General features: G+C 44.5%; 1 protein-coding gene across 1 annotated transcript; it reads right to left on the reverse strand.

The window, feature by feature from the left end:
- Positions 1–9,363: 9,363 nt before the first annotated feature.
- Positions 9,364–14,848, reverse strand: LOC145410625 (uncharacterized). Its single transcript, XM_080280741.1, has 5 exons — positions 14,694–14,848; positions 14,416–14,471; positions 13,739–13,800; positions 13,192–13,690; positions 9,364–9,809 (listed from the first exon to the last, which is right to left on the reverse strand). The coding sequence occupies exons 1-5, from the start codon at positions 14,840–14,842 to the stop codon at positions 9,364–9,366; spliced, it is 1,212 nt and encodes a 403-aa protein (XP_080136867.1). The 5' UTR covers positions 14,843–14,848.
- Between the last annotated feature and the right edge of the window lie 839 nt (positions 14,849–15,687).

Below are 15,687 nucleotides of genomic sequence, written 5' to 3' on the forward strand. Positions count from 1 at the left end.
GTCTTCCTCTGTCTGTATTTCCCACTGCCTGTATTTCCCACTGCCTATGACCTCCAGTCTTTCCAATGCAGCGTGTCCAGGCATCTCAAAATGAACGCATCTTGAATTTAGCTGTTATCTTGTTTTTGTTTTTTTTCTTGGAGAGAACAATTTGTGGACTTCTGGCCTTTGGTTCCTTCTTCCTTACATAAAAAAAAAAATAATAATAATAATAATAATAATCATCATCATCATCAGGACCTCCTTTCCCACCCTAGGGCAGGGTGAGGAGTAGCAATGTACAGACAGCTCAAATTTGCCCAATCCAATGTTCCACAACTCCTCTTCACTCAGTGGAAAGGTTAGGCAATACAATTATTCTGAGGTGGTTTGGAGGTGTGGAGAGAATGGAGAGTGAAAGACTGACTAAGAGGGTGTATGTAGGTGAGGTGGAGGGAGGGAGAGGGAGGGGTAGACCAAGGATGAGGTGGAGGGATGGAGTTGAGAGGTATATGAGGGAGGGGGGGGTGAGTTGGGGGGAGGGCAGTCAAATGGTGGGTGACAGAGCGACTTGGAGGCATTTTGTCTGCGGCCACCCTTTGCGGGATTAGGGCGTCGGGCTATAGATAGATAGATAGATAGATTGTATTGTATTATATTGCACTGTATCCTTTATAAAGACTCCAACATTCTTGCATACATCAGACTTGGTCACCTAATGGTGGCTCTCCATGTTGCTCAATCTCTGGCAGCCTCCCTATTCAGTGCCTTATCCCTGGTGGCTCTCCATGCTGCTCAATCTCTGGCAGCCTCCCTATTCAGTGCCTTATCCCTTGTGGCTCTCCATATTGCTCAATCTCTGGCAGCCTCCCTATTCAGTGCCTTATCCCTGGTGGCTCTCCATGCTGCTCAATCTCTGGCAGCCTCCCTATTCAGTGCCTTATCCCTGGTGGCTCTCCATGTTGCTCAATCTCTGGCAGCCTCCCTATTCAGTGCCTTATCCCTGGTGGCTCTCCATGTTGCTCAATCTCTGGCAGCCTCCCTATTCAGTGCCTTATCCCTGGTGGCTCTCCATGTTGCTCAATCTCTGGCAGCCTCCCTATTCAGTGCCTTATCCCTGGTGGCTCTCCATGTTGCTCAATCTCTGGCAGCCTCCCTATTCAGTGCCTTATCCCTGGTGGCTCTCCATGTTGCTCAATCTCTGGCAGCCTCCCTATTCAGTGCCTTATCCCTGGTGGCTCTCCATGTTGCTCAATCTCTGGCAACCTCCCTATTCAGTGCCTTATCCCTGGTGGCTCTCCATGTTGCTCAATCTCTGGCAGCCTCCCTATTCAGTGCCTTATCCCTGGTGGCTCTCCATGCTGCTCAATCTCTGGCAACCTCCCTATTCAGTGCCTTATTCCTAGTGGCTCTCCATGCTGCTCAATCTCTGGCAGCCTCCCTATTCAGTGCCTTATCCCTGGTGGCTCTCCATGCTGCTCAATCTCTGGCAGCCTCCCTATTCAGTGCCCTATCCCTGGTGGCTCTCCATGCTGCTCAATCTCTGGCAGCCTTCCTATTCAGTGCCTTATTCCTGGTGGCTGTCCATGCTGCTCAATCTCTGGCAGCCTCCCTATTCAGTGCCTTATCCCTGGTGGCTCTCCATGCTGCTCAATCTCTGGCAGCCTCCCTATTCAGTGCCTTATTCCTGGTGGCTGTCCATGTTGCTCAATCTCTGGCAGCCTCCCTATTCAGTGCCTTATCCCTGGTGGCTCTCCATGCTGCTCAATCTCTGGCAGCCTCCCTATTCAGTGCCTTATCCCTGGTGGCTCTCCATGCTGCTCAATCTCTGGCAGCCTCCCTATTCAGTGCCTTATCCCTGGTGGCTCTCCATGTTGCTCAATCTCTGGCAGCCTCCCTATTCAGTGCCTTATCCCTGGTGGCTCTCCATGCTGCTCAATCTCTGGCAGCCTCCCTATTCAGTGCCTTATCCCTGGTGGCTCTCCATGCTGCTCAATCTCTGGCAGCCTCCCTATTCAGTGCCTTATCCCTGGTGGCTCTCCATGCTGCTCAATCTCTGGCAGCCTCCCTATTCAGTGTCTTATCCCTGGTGGCTCTCCATGCTGCTCAATCTCTGGCAGCCTCCCTATTCAGTGCCTTATCCCTGAGGTCACACACTATGACTTCATCCCAGGTCTTTTTTGGTCTGCCTCTCACAACCCCAAAGTTCACACCTCTCACCCTCCACACCCAATTTCATCTCTTAACAAAACCTTCTTCTAGTTCTGAGAGAATGAGAGACTGACTAGGAGAGTGTATGTGAGTGAGTGGAGAGGGAGACGAAGGATGAGATGGAGGGATGGAGAATGAGAGACTGACAAGGAGAGTGTATGTGAGTGAGGTGGAGGGGAAGACCAAGGATGAGATGGAGGAATGAAGTGGATGTACATGAGAGTGGGGGGTGCGAGCTGGGGGGAGGACTGGCTGATGGCAGGGGACAGGATGATATGGAGGGGATTTGTTTGTGGCCACCCTTTACAAAATTAAGGTGTCTGGCAATAGATAGATAGGGAGAGAGAGAGATATATACAAATAAACAGTAAGATAAATACAGATACATAGATACATACTGTAGATAGATAGATAGATAGATAGATGGATAGATAGACAGAGCTGCCATTATGTCTTTCAATATAGGTAGACTCTCACAAACTATATAAATCAGTCTGACCATAATAATAATAAAAATAATAATAATAATAATAATAATAATAATAATAATAATTCTGATAAATTTTAAAAAGATATGGGATCAAAAGGTGAATTATCTACTTCTAAAAACTCTACTCGTGTCCTATTACTATTTATCACACAATTGTAACTATTATTTTTTTTTTCTATAATATCTGCAGAAGAATTCGTCAAGATCTGCTTCATACATTTACACTCCCTCTCTCTTTTAAAACACCTCACACTACCCTCCCAATATTTCTCCTTGTTCCAATAATATTCCTCTTCTTTTCTAGTAATATCCGTTCCAATATTTTCATTCGTTTCAATAATATTCCTCTTCCTTTCTGTAGTATTGCTTCCAGTATTTCCACTTGTTCCAATAATATTCCTCTTCCTTTCTGTAGTATTCCTTCCAGTATTTCCACTTGTTCCAATAATATTCCTCTTCTTTCTGTAATATCCGTTCCAATATTGCCACTTGTTCCAATAATATTCCTCTTCTTTTCTGGCCATATCCTCTTCAGAAAACCCTCACTTCTTTTTAAAACACTTTTGCTAACACTCAAACTCCCTTATTTATCATTTACTTCATCACCAAGGTTCCAATATTATTCCTTGCCTTCGACACAACTCAGTATCTCTTTAAGAACACTTTGCTATCCTTGTCTTATCCACAATTTAATATATCTTTCAGAAAAAAACTTTGCAAATCATATTTCACATTGCCTCATGCTCTTTCCACCAGTTCCAATAATATTTCTTTCATCTTCTGCTCAATACAAACTCTTTTAAAACACTATTCACATCCCCATCCTTTATATAACTTTCATTTCACTGGTTCCAATATTCCTTGTACTAAATTCAGTATCTTTATAAAACACACACATACACATTCCCCTTTTTCATCATCACGTTTCAGTAATATTCCATGTCTTTCAAATATTATCTTTTTAAAACACTGCCATACACATCTTCCTTGTACACTATTCACCAAGTTCCAATATTATTTCATGTTTTCTACACAACCTCTTTTTAAAACACTGCATTTCAACCACAAGTTCCAACATTATCTCGTCTTTTTAAAACTCTCCTATTTACATCTCACTACGGGTTCCAACATTATTCCCTGTATTTTGCATAATTACATATCTTTTTAAAACGCTGTCTAATACACAACTCAAGCACTCATTCCAATATTATTCCTTGTATAACTTAAATCATCATCATCATCATCATTATTATCATCACTCAGACCTCCTTTCTCAATTACAGATCTTTTTAAAACACTTCTATACACATTTCAACTACTCGTTCCAATATTATTTTTCGTCTTCAGCGCAGTTTAAATATCTTTTTAAAACACTGTTATACACATCTCACCCTCACGCTTCATCACCAGCTGTTCCAATAACATTCCTTAAATTCTTGTCAGTAGGAAGCTCCCTGACACCTCTCCCTACGTGATTTATTTTGCATATTACACCTTACTGTCCTCTTCTGTTACATAAATCCTTCCAATATCACCATATCTTGCATAAAGCTCCCTAACACCTTTTCCTAAGTGATTTATTTTGTTTATTACACCTTACTGTCCTCTTCTGTTACATAAATCCTTCCAATATCACCATACTCTGCATAAAGCTCCCTAACACCTTTTCCTAAGTGATTTATTTTGTTTATTACACCTTACTGTCCTCTTCTGTTACATAAATCCTTCCAATATCGCCATATCTTGCATAAAGCTCCCTAACACCTTTTCCTAAGTGATTTATTTTGCGTATTACACCTTACTGTCCTCTTCTGTTACATAAATCCTTCCAATATCACCATACTCTGCATAAAGCTCCCTAACACCTTTTCCTAAGTGACTTATTTTGCTTATTACACCTTGCCATCCTACCTCTGTTTCTTGAATCCTTCCAATATCACCATACTCTGCATAAAACAATAATAATAATAATAATAATAGTATTAATAATAACAGTAATACAGTACAGTAATAATAAAAATGATAATAATAATAATAGTAATATTGTAGAGTAATAATAAATAATAATAATAATAATAATAATAATATTGTACAGTAATAATAATAATAATAACAACAACAATAATGATACAGTAATAATAATAAATGATAATAATAATAATAATAATAATAATAATTATTATGGGTATTGTGCTGTAACTGCTATTTCTTTACGCAGGACAAACTAGGACAAGAGACACCATTATCTTCCATATCTGCTGCCCCTCCTACAGAAAAAAAATCTTACGTTAGGAAAATAAAACAGGAAGAGAGAGAGAGAGAGAGAGAGAGAGAGAGAGAGAGAGAAATCTTACGTTAGGAAAATAAAATAGGAAGAGAGAGAGAGAGAGAGAGAGGATGGGGGAATTTCAAATCTCTCCAATCCTTCCTGCAAAAGAAAAGCAAAATTATAAATGAAAATCAATCATAATAAATATATAAAAAAATCACCAATGTTTTCTCAATGTTTTTCTATTTTTTTTGGGCCGTGGCATATTAATAGTAAGTTTGTATTAGCCTTCTCATCGTCAGCACAATTCTAGCCTCCCTAACCTGTCCTACAGTAAACAAATATATGATCAATTCTCCATCCGAACTCTGGTTTTGATGGAGATGGTAATTTTAGGCCAGGTTAGAGTAAAAAGAGTATAGCACTTCTTTGTGACTAGCATAATATTCGAGTGCTTATCTATTGTTACAACTCAGCACTCAAGATGGAGAGATGCCAATTTTAGGCCAAGTCAGGGTACAAAGCACTTCTTTGTGACTAGCATCCTATTCCAGTGCAGAGTTAGAGAAAGAACAGAGAAATTATTTGGAGAAGAACAGGGAGGCTTTAGGAAGGGAAGAGGTTGTGTAGATCAGATATTCATTCTTAGATCTTTAGTGGAAAAGTTTCTAGAGAAGGGAAAGAAGTTGTATGCAGCTTTCATGGATTTGGAGAAAGCATATGACAGGGTGGATAGACATGGATTGTGGAAAGTGTTAAGAATATATGGAGTAGATGGGATGTTGCTGAATGCTGTGAAGAGTATGTACGATGGTGCGAAGGCTGCAGTGCGTGTGGATGGTGAACTAAGTTACTTTTTCTCTTTGAAAGTTGGTTTGAAACAGGGATGTGTCATGTCTCCATGGTTGTTCAATCTGTACATGGATGGGGTAATAAAAGAGGTACAAGGTAGGGCAGTGGATGTTGGAGTGGCCCTGGTAAGAGAGGATAGTGTTTGGAAACTCCCTGTACTGTTGTTTGCAGATGATACTGTGTTGTTGAGTGAAGACTAAGGGGAGCTGCAAGGCTTGGTGGATGAGTTTGAGTGTGTAAGAAACGGAATCTAAAGGTGAATGTAGGGAAGAGTAAAGTGATGGTCTTTGAGAGAGGTGAAGTCAATGAATGTACAGCGAGGTTGGATGGTGAGGAATTGGAAAATGTGAGTACGTTTAAGTACTTGGGTAGTGTGATGAGTAAGGATGGAGGTTTGGAGGGTGAAATACTTGAAAGGGTACAGCAGGGAAGAAAGGTTGCTGGTTCTTTGAAAGCAGTGATAAGAAACAGGGAAGTGAGCATGGAAGTTAAAAAGTTACTACATGACAGTATTGTGATACCAACTCTAACGTACGGAAGTGAAGCTTGGACGTTGTTGGAAGGACACAAGTCAAGAGTGAGAGCAGTGGAAATGAGTTATTTAAGAGGAGCCTGTGGAGTCACATGGAGAGACAGGCTGACGAATGAGGATATAAAGGAGCGTTGTGGTGTGGATGTGGATGTGATAGGAAGTGTTATGAGGAACACACTGAGGTGGTTTGGCCATGTGGAGAGGATGGAGGGTGAAAGACTGACAAGAGAGTGTGAGTGAGGTGGAGGGGGAAAGAGGGAGGGGGAGGCCAAGGATGAGATGGAGGGATGGGGTGGAGAGGTATATGAGAGAGGGGGGTGTGAGTTGGGAGCAGGGCAGTGAAATGGCGGGGGACAGGGCGACATGGAGGCGATTTGTTTGTGGCCACCCCTTACGGGATTAAGGCGTCTGGCAATAGATAGATAGACAGAACTCATTTTCACAACTCAGCACTGAAGATGAAGAGATGGCAATTTTTGGCCAAGTTAGAGTAAAAAGAGTATAGCACTTCTTTGTGACTAGTATCATATTCTTGTGTTAATCATTGAAGATGGAGAGATGGCAATTTTGAGCCAAGTTAGAGTAAAAAGAGTATAGCACTTCTTTGTGACTAGCATCATATTCTATAGTCGCAGTGCGCGACTCTGAGGTTGTTATTATCGTGCTCTGGCAACCTACCATTCAAAAGTGGGTCCAATTTCATGTATGACATGAGACGCAAGTGATTCGTGTATAATATGTTGGTGTATAATAATATTCGTGTATAACAGTGTATGTGGATGTGGTTGAGAAGATTAGGAGAAATACACTGAGGTGGTTTGGACATGTGGAGAGAATGGAGAATGAAAGACTGACTAAGACGGTGTATGTAGGTGAGGTGGAGGGAGGGAGAGGGAGGGGTAGACCGAGGATGAGGTGGAGGGTGGAGTGGAGAGGTATATGAGGGAGGGGGGGGTGAGTTGGGGGGAGGGCAGTCAAATGGTGGGTGATAGAGCGACTTGGAGGCGTTTTGTCTGCGGCCACCCTTTGCGGGATTAGGGCGTCGGGGTATAGATAGATAGATAGATATAATAACCAAACCATACGTGCTGCCTACGTGTCAACAAGTGGGTTGGTGGAGGGTTAGTGCCCCTCCCCGTAAAACAAATAACTCATAAGACAAATGGCCACCCCTTACGGGATTATGGCATCTGGCAAGAGATAGAATATATTTGTGTATAATAATATGATCTGTGTATAATATGATACGAAATGGGATGCACTTTTGAATGATAAGTTGCCAAGGTACGATAATAACATCAGAGTCGTGCGCAGCGAAAGTAGTGTTAATCATTCAAGATGGAGATGGCAATTTTAGGCCAAGTTAGAGTAAAAAGAGTATAGCACTTCTTTGTGACTAGCACCATATTCTAGTGTTAATCATTCAAGATGGAGAGATGGCAATTTTAGGCCAAGTCAGAGTAAAAAGAGTATTGCTTATTTGTCTATCCGGTTAATCTTTTCATTCATTCATTCATTGCCAGACGCCATGTATCCCAAACGGGGTGGCCAAGGGCTTAGAGTTAATTGTTTTACAGGGAGGGGCACTAATCCTCCATCAACCCCACTTGACACGTAGGGAGAACGTTATGCCAACAGCATCTGGTGTTCCCAGGCGGTCACCCATCCAAGTACTAACCAGACCCAACGTTGCTTAACTATCCCTGTCTTATATATGCAATGTAGGCTCAAGGAAAATAGATATAAAAAAGAGAGAGATACAAGGCAATAGATAAACTGATAGATAGAATGGGGTCCCTCGTCTGTCTATTCATTATTTTTATATGGGCAGGGTCCCTCATTAAATTTTTTATTATTATTATTATTATTATTATTATTATTTTTATTATTATCATTATTATTTTTTTAAAGACAATTCCTACTCTCTCCAGTTTTCAAAAATTTCTCCTAGACTCAATTTTTACTATTATTATTATTATTACTGTATTATTATTATTATTATTATTATTATTATTATTGTTATTATTTATTATTATTACCATTATTGCAGGATTGTGGCATCTGGCAATAGATAGAGATAGATTATTATTATTATTTATTATCATTATTATTATTAACGGGATTGAGGCATCTGGCAATAGATAGATAGATAGATTATTATTATGATTACTATTATTATTATCATTACTATTATTATTATTATTATTATTATTTTAGACAGTTATCAAAAATCTCGTATAGACTTAATATGATGGTAATAATATTAATAAAATAATAAATATAAAAGTAAGGTCCTCAGGTGAAGGGGTTAAGGAAGTAGTGCCAGACAGCTTCCTACACTACAAGAACACTTATCCTTACATCGTCGTCTGCTAAACCGAATCACTCACGCGCCCACGCCAAGTACTGATCACTGCGGCGTCTATTGCACGAGATAATGGTCCGCCATCCACTCGTCTGATACACCAACGCGCAGAAATACACTTGGGGAACCTTACAGTATATAGAGAGTTATTTTAAATGGGGCATAGAGGTCAGATGGTAGTTTTCTTTTACATGATTCTGACCCCTACAGTCGTGATAATCGGAAAAAATGAAATCCTGTTGAGATTCACTACTCTGCCGCCTCAGACACCCACACCAGCAGGCCTACGTGGTGTGGTGTGGGCGGGCAGGGTGGGGGAATGCAGGGAGGGGGTGTGGGAGGGTGTGAAGGGGTGGGGGAATGCAAGGAGGTGGGTGGGGAGGGTGTGAAGGGGTGCAGGAGCATGTGGGGAGGGTAAGAAGGGGTGGGATTGTGGGTGTCGGGGTGAGGGAATGCAGGGAGGGTGTGGGGGAGGGTGTGGAGGGGTGTGAGAGGGTGAGAAGGGGTGGGATTGCGGGTGTAGAGGTGAGGGAATGCAGGGAGGGGGTGGGGGAGGGTGTGGGGAGGGTGAGAAGGGGTGGGATTGTGGGTGTAGGAGTGAGGGAGGGTGTGGAGGGGCAGGATGGTGGCTGTACAAGGAAAGGACAGCAGGTCTAGCTAACACACTACTTGGAGTGAATCTTCCGGTGCTTCTTCATGTGGTCCCGTCGGGCGAACCCTTTGCCGCAGAAGTCACACACGTACGGCTTCTCTCCAGTGTGGTATCGCAGGTGTACAGTCAGTTTGTACCCGGCCTTGAACTCTTTGGAACAATACTCACACGTGTGGATGCCGTCCGATTTCATGGTTTTCTTGGGTTTGGGTTTGACGAGTGGGGCTGTGGCTTCCGTGGGTCCCTCTCCGACGTCCTCCTCCACCCCCTGGCTGCTGCAGTACTTGACGTGCTTTGATTTCTGGTGGATGCGCAGCACGTCCGAGCGGCTGAACCGGTCCCCGCAGAAACACACGTATGGTTTCTCCCCAGTGTGAGTCCGAAGGTGGCGGGACAGCTTGTAGATGGACCCAAACACCTTACGGCACACACCACACTCCTGACGCACTCCACCCTCATCTGTAATGGCAGCAGTATTGTTAATATTATTATTATTATTATTATTATTATTATTATTGGATGATGGATGGATGGATTATTAATATTATTATTATTATTATTGTCCCCAAACATCTTATAACACACACTCCACACTCCTGACGCACTCCATCCTCACCTGTAATAGCGGCGTAGTTGTTGTTGTTGTTACTATTATTATTATTATTATTATTATTTCACTCTCATCTTAAATGTCAGGACCAACTGCCTAGCCCTGGGCTCCTACACTCCTCATGAGGCAACTTAGGATTGGATGATGGATGGATGGATTACAGTATTATTATTATTATTATTATTATTATTATTACCTGAGGATCAAAGAAATAGCAGATGAGTACAGGACCAAAGTAGAGGAAGAGTTAGAATTAGTGAACTGGAATGAATTGGATCTGGACAGCCTGTGGAATGCATATAGGGATTGATTAGTTAGGAATGCTGAAGTTTGTTTGTGGTGTGGCACGAGTAACATCAAAGAAGACAGGTACAGCATGGTGGGATGAGGAGGTTGAGAGCGCAGTGGAGGAAAAGAGGAAGAAGTGGCTAAAGTGGTGTGTGGTGTGGCAAGAGTAACAACAAAGAAGAAAGGTGCGGCATGGTGGGATGAGGAGGTTGAGAGCGCAGTGGAGGAAAAGAGGAAGAAGTGGCTAAAGCGGTGTGTGGTGTGGCAAGAGTAACAACAAAGAAGAAAGGTGCGGCATGGTGGGATGAGGAGGTTAAGACAGCAGTGGAGGAAAAGAGGAAGAAGTGGCTAGAGTGGTTACAGGACAGGGGTTCAGGTGAAATAAGAACTGAATATACTGAGAGCAAGAAGCACGTACAAAGACTAGTGAAGAGGAAAAAGAAGGAGGCAAATGAGGATCTGGGAAGAAAAATGAATGCAAACTACTCTGAAAATAGGAAGTTATTCTGGAAAGAGATGCGGAAATGTAGAAGTGAAAGTGGAAAGAAATGTGATGGTGTGAAGGATGCAGGTGGTAGATTATTAACCCATGGGGATGAAGTAAGACCAGATGGAAAGAATATTTTGAAAGCCTGATGAATGAGGATAGAGAGAGCAGAGCGGCTGTAAACATGATTGGTTTTGGGGGTGTGCAGAGAAGGAATGCAGTGCCAGGAGACTTGACACTCGCACAGGTGAAGAGTGCTGTGAAGCGGCTGAAAAATGGGAAGGCAGGTGGGGTTGATGAGGTGTATGCAGAGATGCTTAAGTGTAGTGGAGAGAGTGGAATGAAGTGCTTGTTGGAGATATGTAAGAAGGCATGGATGAGTGAAACTGTGCCTGCAGAGTGGAAAAAGGCTGTGATCGTACCCCTGTACAAAAATAAAGGATTGTGAAGTGAGTGCAAGAATTACTGTGGCATAAGTTTATTGAGTGTGGTAGGGAAGGTATATGGAAGAATTATTATAGAGAAGGTAAGAGAGATATCAGAAGTCCTAGTGAGTGATGAACAGGGTGGCTTTAGGAGTGGCAGAGGATGTGTGGATCAAATATTTGCAGTGAGACAGATAGCAGAGAAGGCTTGTGAGAAGGACCATAACGTGTTTATGGCATTCATGGATCTGGAAAAAGCATACAACAAAGTGGACAGAGAAGGATTGTGGAAAGTTTTGTGCATGTATGGTGTAGATGGTAAGCTGCTAGGTGCCGTCAAGAGTTTTTATGATGGTAGTGAAGCATGTGTAAGGGTTAATGGGCATCTAAGTGAATGGTTCATGATCGGTGTGGGCGTGCAACAAGGTTGTGTGATGTCCCCATGGTTGTTCAATATATATATGGATGGGGTGATGAGAGAAGTAAAAACACGAGTAATGGAGAGAGGGATGGCGTTGGTAATGAATGGTGATGGATGGAATATCTCAAATTTGTTGTATGCTGATGATGCAGTACTGCTTGCAAGTACCGGACAAGAACTTGGTAGGCTAGTGCAGAGTTTTGCTGATGTCTGTGAGTGTCGTGCCTTGAGAGTAAACGTAGAAAAGAGTAAAGTGATGGTTATTGAGAGAGAAGGTGACTCCCAGTGTGATGTTACAGTGAATGGAGAGAGACTGGAATTGGTGAGAGAGTTCAAATACCTGGGTTCAGTGACAGAATAGGGGAAGTTGGAGGGATATGGTGGATGAGTGTGTGAGGAAGAGAGGTTTGGAAGTCAGCGAGGCTAGGGAACTGATGAGATCGAGCTGGCTGGATGAATGCTGTGAGAAGAAGTGCATGATCAGGGATTTGGCACCCCTTTTAATGTGACAGCGTCCGGACTGACTCTATCGGATACATTTATGTGAAGCTACAGAACATGGTGAATGTTTTTGGTGTATCAGATAGAGCCAGGATGCCGGGGGCTTGAATGATGAGTGAATGGAAGCGTGGCCCATTGACTCTATCGGATACGTTTATGTGAAGCTACAGAACGTGGTGAATGTTTTTGGTGTATCCGATAGGGCCAGGATTCCGGGGGCTTGAATGATGAGTGAATGGAAGCGTGGCCCATTGACTCTATCGGATACGTTTATGTGAAGCTACAGAACGTGGTGAATGTTTTTGGCGTATCCGATAGGGCCAGGATTCCGGGGGCTTGAATGATGAGTGATACTGGGCAAACTTGGGCTGTCTGGATCCTGCTACTCCTCATCCTGCCCTAGGGTGGGAAAGGAGGTCCTGATGATGATGATGATGATGATGTATATATGTGTGGTAAGTATGTATATATGTATGTGTGGAATGTATGTACAGTAATCCCTCCAATATCCAACGTAATAGAGCCATAGGCAGGTCCAGATTGTGGTTCTGTCCGGATATTGGGCCCCAGCTTATGGACTTGTACTTATGGACCCTAACTCAGAGAAACACCTATACAACTCCCTCTGGACATGCATAGCACCTATTTAACACCCAAATCACACCAATAAGGCACATAAATGACTGAAATAAATGCAAAAGAAACATAAAATGAGGGTTTAGAAGTAGGTTCATACATTAATAAACATTCTGGTGACTGTATGTATGTATGTCTGTGTGTATATATGTATGTCTCTCGCTCCTGCCTGTTCAATGTATCCCAGTAAGGGAGGGTTTTGATGATGATGATGATATTTTACTTCTCTGTCTGTGATCCATCCATTTTGTTTGTCTGTCTGTATATGTGACTGATAATAGTGGTGATGATTCTGGTGTATGTGTGGTGGTGGTGGTGGTGGTGGTGGTGGTGGTGGTGATGATGATGATGATGATGATGATGATGATGATGATAATGATGATGATGATGATGATGACGATGATGATGATGATGATGATGATGATGAAGATGGTGATGATGATGATGGCTACCAGACAGACCTAACGACTCACCCAAATCACCCTCCTCGTCATCGCTGGCTTCTTCTTTAACACACAGGCTGTCGTTGATGCCCAGTTGTGTTGACGCGTCCACCAGTCGCGGTTGGTGCGGCTGCTGTGGTGGGGGCGGGGGTGCTGGGGTGGGGGTGGGGGTTGGGGTGGGGGGCGCAGTGTTGGTGGCCTGGGGTCGATTCTTCCGAGCCTCCAGCAGCAGTGAGCGTCGCACCTCGGGGTTCATCTTGTGCTTCAGGGCGTGTATTTTGAGGTGGTCGCTGCGAGCAAACCTCTTGCCGCAGAAACAGCCGTAGGGCTTCTCGCCGGTGTGGGTGCGGCGGTGGAGGGTTAGCTTGTCCGACCGTGAGAATGACTTGGTGCACACCTCACACACGTGGCGCTTGCCGGGGTCCTGGCCGCTGGTGTGGGTGGTGGGTGTGGTGGGCGTGGTGGGTGTGGTGAGTGTGGTGGGGGTGGTGGTCGGGGTGGACACAGGGGGGCTGGGGCGCTTCACAGGCTCGCTGGGCTTCTCCGCCACTGGGGTCGGGGGTGCTGGCCGGGGAACCATAGGGCTTGGGGCCAGAGGGGCTGCCATGGGGTACGTTTTGAACACCTGCGGCTCACCAGCTGTAAACACAAGGCACACCACACACTTACACATTGATAATAGTAGTAGTAGTAGTAGTGGTAGTAGTAGTAGTAGTAGTAGTAGTAGTAGTAGTAGTAGCAGCAGCAGGAGCCTTTATATCCCTAACCCCTGAAAGGACGATGGTGGACTGTGCAAAGAACAACTACTTTGACTAATATCATGATCTTCTGAAATTATTAAAAATGTTTACATGGTTCCTTCACCTACTTCATCTTTCCCTTCCCTACCCTACCCTACCCTTACCCTATCCAACCCCTTCCCTTCCCTACCCTACCCTACCCAACCCCAACAAACCCTACTTTACCCTACCCTACCCTCACCTTCCCTCCCCTTCCCTTCCCTACCCTACCCTACCCTATCCAACCCCAACAAACCCTACTTTACCCTACAATACCCTACTCTACCCTCATCTCCCCTCCCCTTCCCTTCCATTCCCTACCCTACCCTGCCCAAGCCTACACTACCCTATCCCACCCCATCCCAATGAACCCTACCCCTCCCAACTCCTTGCCCTACCCTACCCTACCCTACTCAACCCCAGACCTACCCAAACGCACCCACACGAGTACAAATTCCAGCCTGTTTTAACCGACCTGCTCCTGTGTTTGGGTTGTGTGAGACGAGGGACATGATGGAGAAATCCGTGTCTCTTGTGGTGGAGGGAGGCGGTGGTGGTGGCGGTGGTGCGGTGGAGGAGGTGGGGGTGTGTGGGGGCGGGGGCTGCGGCTGTGGCTGGTGGTGGTGATGGTGGTGGTGTAGGTGGTGGTGGTGCTGGTGGTGGTGTGGGTGGTGCGGGTGGTGTGGGTGGTGGTGTGGGTCTGTGCTGAACACACTATGCTGCATCACCTGCCCCCCACCCACCACCACAGGCCCAGCCACACCCCCTACGCCCACCGCCCGCCCCTCCTGCAGCGCCAGACTGTCTTCCTCTGACATGTAAATACTCAGGAACTGTGCGATGTCCGGCAGATCCGATGATGGCTGGGGTAGGGCCACCGGCGCTAGCTCCCCACCCTCCATCTTCGTCGTCAGCCTGCGGAACAACATCGTTCAGTGGTACGACGCAACAATGGGATAGATAAACAAGTATGATAGATGAACGAAGAAATATCAGTGATTGGTATGAGGGAACAGGATGACAGATGAACAAATACAGTATGATAGATGAACCACAAAATATTGCTCATTGGTACGAAGGAACATCTATCTATCTATCTATTGCCAGACGCCTTAATCCTGTAAGGGGTGGCCACAAACAAATCGCCTCCATGTCACCCTGCCCCCTGCCATTTCACTGCCCTGATCCCAGCTCACACCCCCCTCTCTCATATACCTCTCCACTCCATCCCTCCATCTCATCCTTGGCCTCCCCCTCCCTTACCCCCCCTCCACCTCACTCACAGACACTCTCCTCATCAGTCTCTCACTCACACTCACGAGGGAACATGAGGATAAAAAAGTATGATAGATGAACGAAGAAATATTGTTCAGTGGTACGAGGCAACAGGAAGACAGATGAACAAGTGACGGTGGTGAGATGAACGAAGAAATGCTGTTCACTGGTACAAGAGATGAGGAGGATGGATATGTACAACGGAGGTGAGATGAACAAAGAACGTGATGAACAAGAATAACAATAACAGTGACTGAGATGAACAGTACAATGATAAGGAAAATAACATGAAAAATACAAACACACAAACACTATCTATCTATCTATCTATTGCCAGACACCTCAATCCCATTTGGGGTGGCCACAAACAAATCGCCTCCACGTCACCCTGTCCCCCGCCATTTCACTGCCCTGCTCCCAACTCACACCCCCCTCTCTCATATACCTCTCCACTCCATCCCTCCATCTCATC

This window comes from Coenobita brevimanus, chromosome 10 (genome assembly GCF_032717465.1).
Source record: "Coenobita brevimanus isolate Jiangsu-jjx chromosome 10, ASM3271746v2, whole genome shotgun sequence".
NCBI lineage: Eukaryota > Metazoa > Arthropoda > Malacostraca > Decapoda > Coenobitidae > Coenobita > Coenobita brevimanus.

Excerpts from the sequence above, each read along its gene's own strand:
- LOC145410625 (XM_080280741.1), bottom strand. The coding sequence starts at position 14,842 with ATGGAGGGTGGGGAGCTAGCGCCGGTGGCCCTACCCCAGCCATCATCG. Across the intron at positions 13,801-14,415 it reads CAACCCAAACACAGGAGCAG|CTGGTGAGCCGCAGGTGTTC; the intron begins GTCGGTTAAAAC and ends TTGTGTTTACAG. Across the intron at positions 13,691-13,738 it reads CTCTGGCCCCAAGCCCTATG|CCTGTGAAGCGCCCCAGCCC; the intron begins GTTCCCCGGCCA and ends AAGCCCAGCGAG.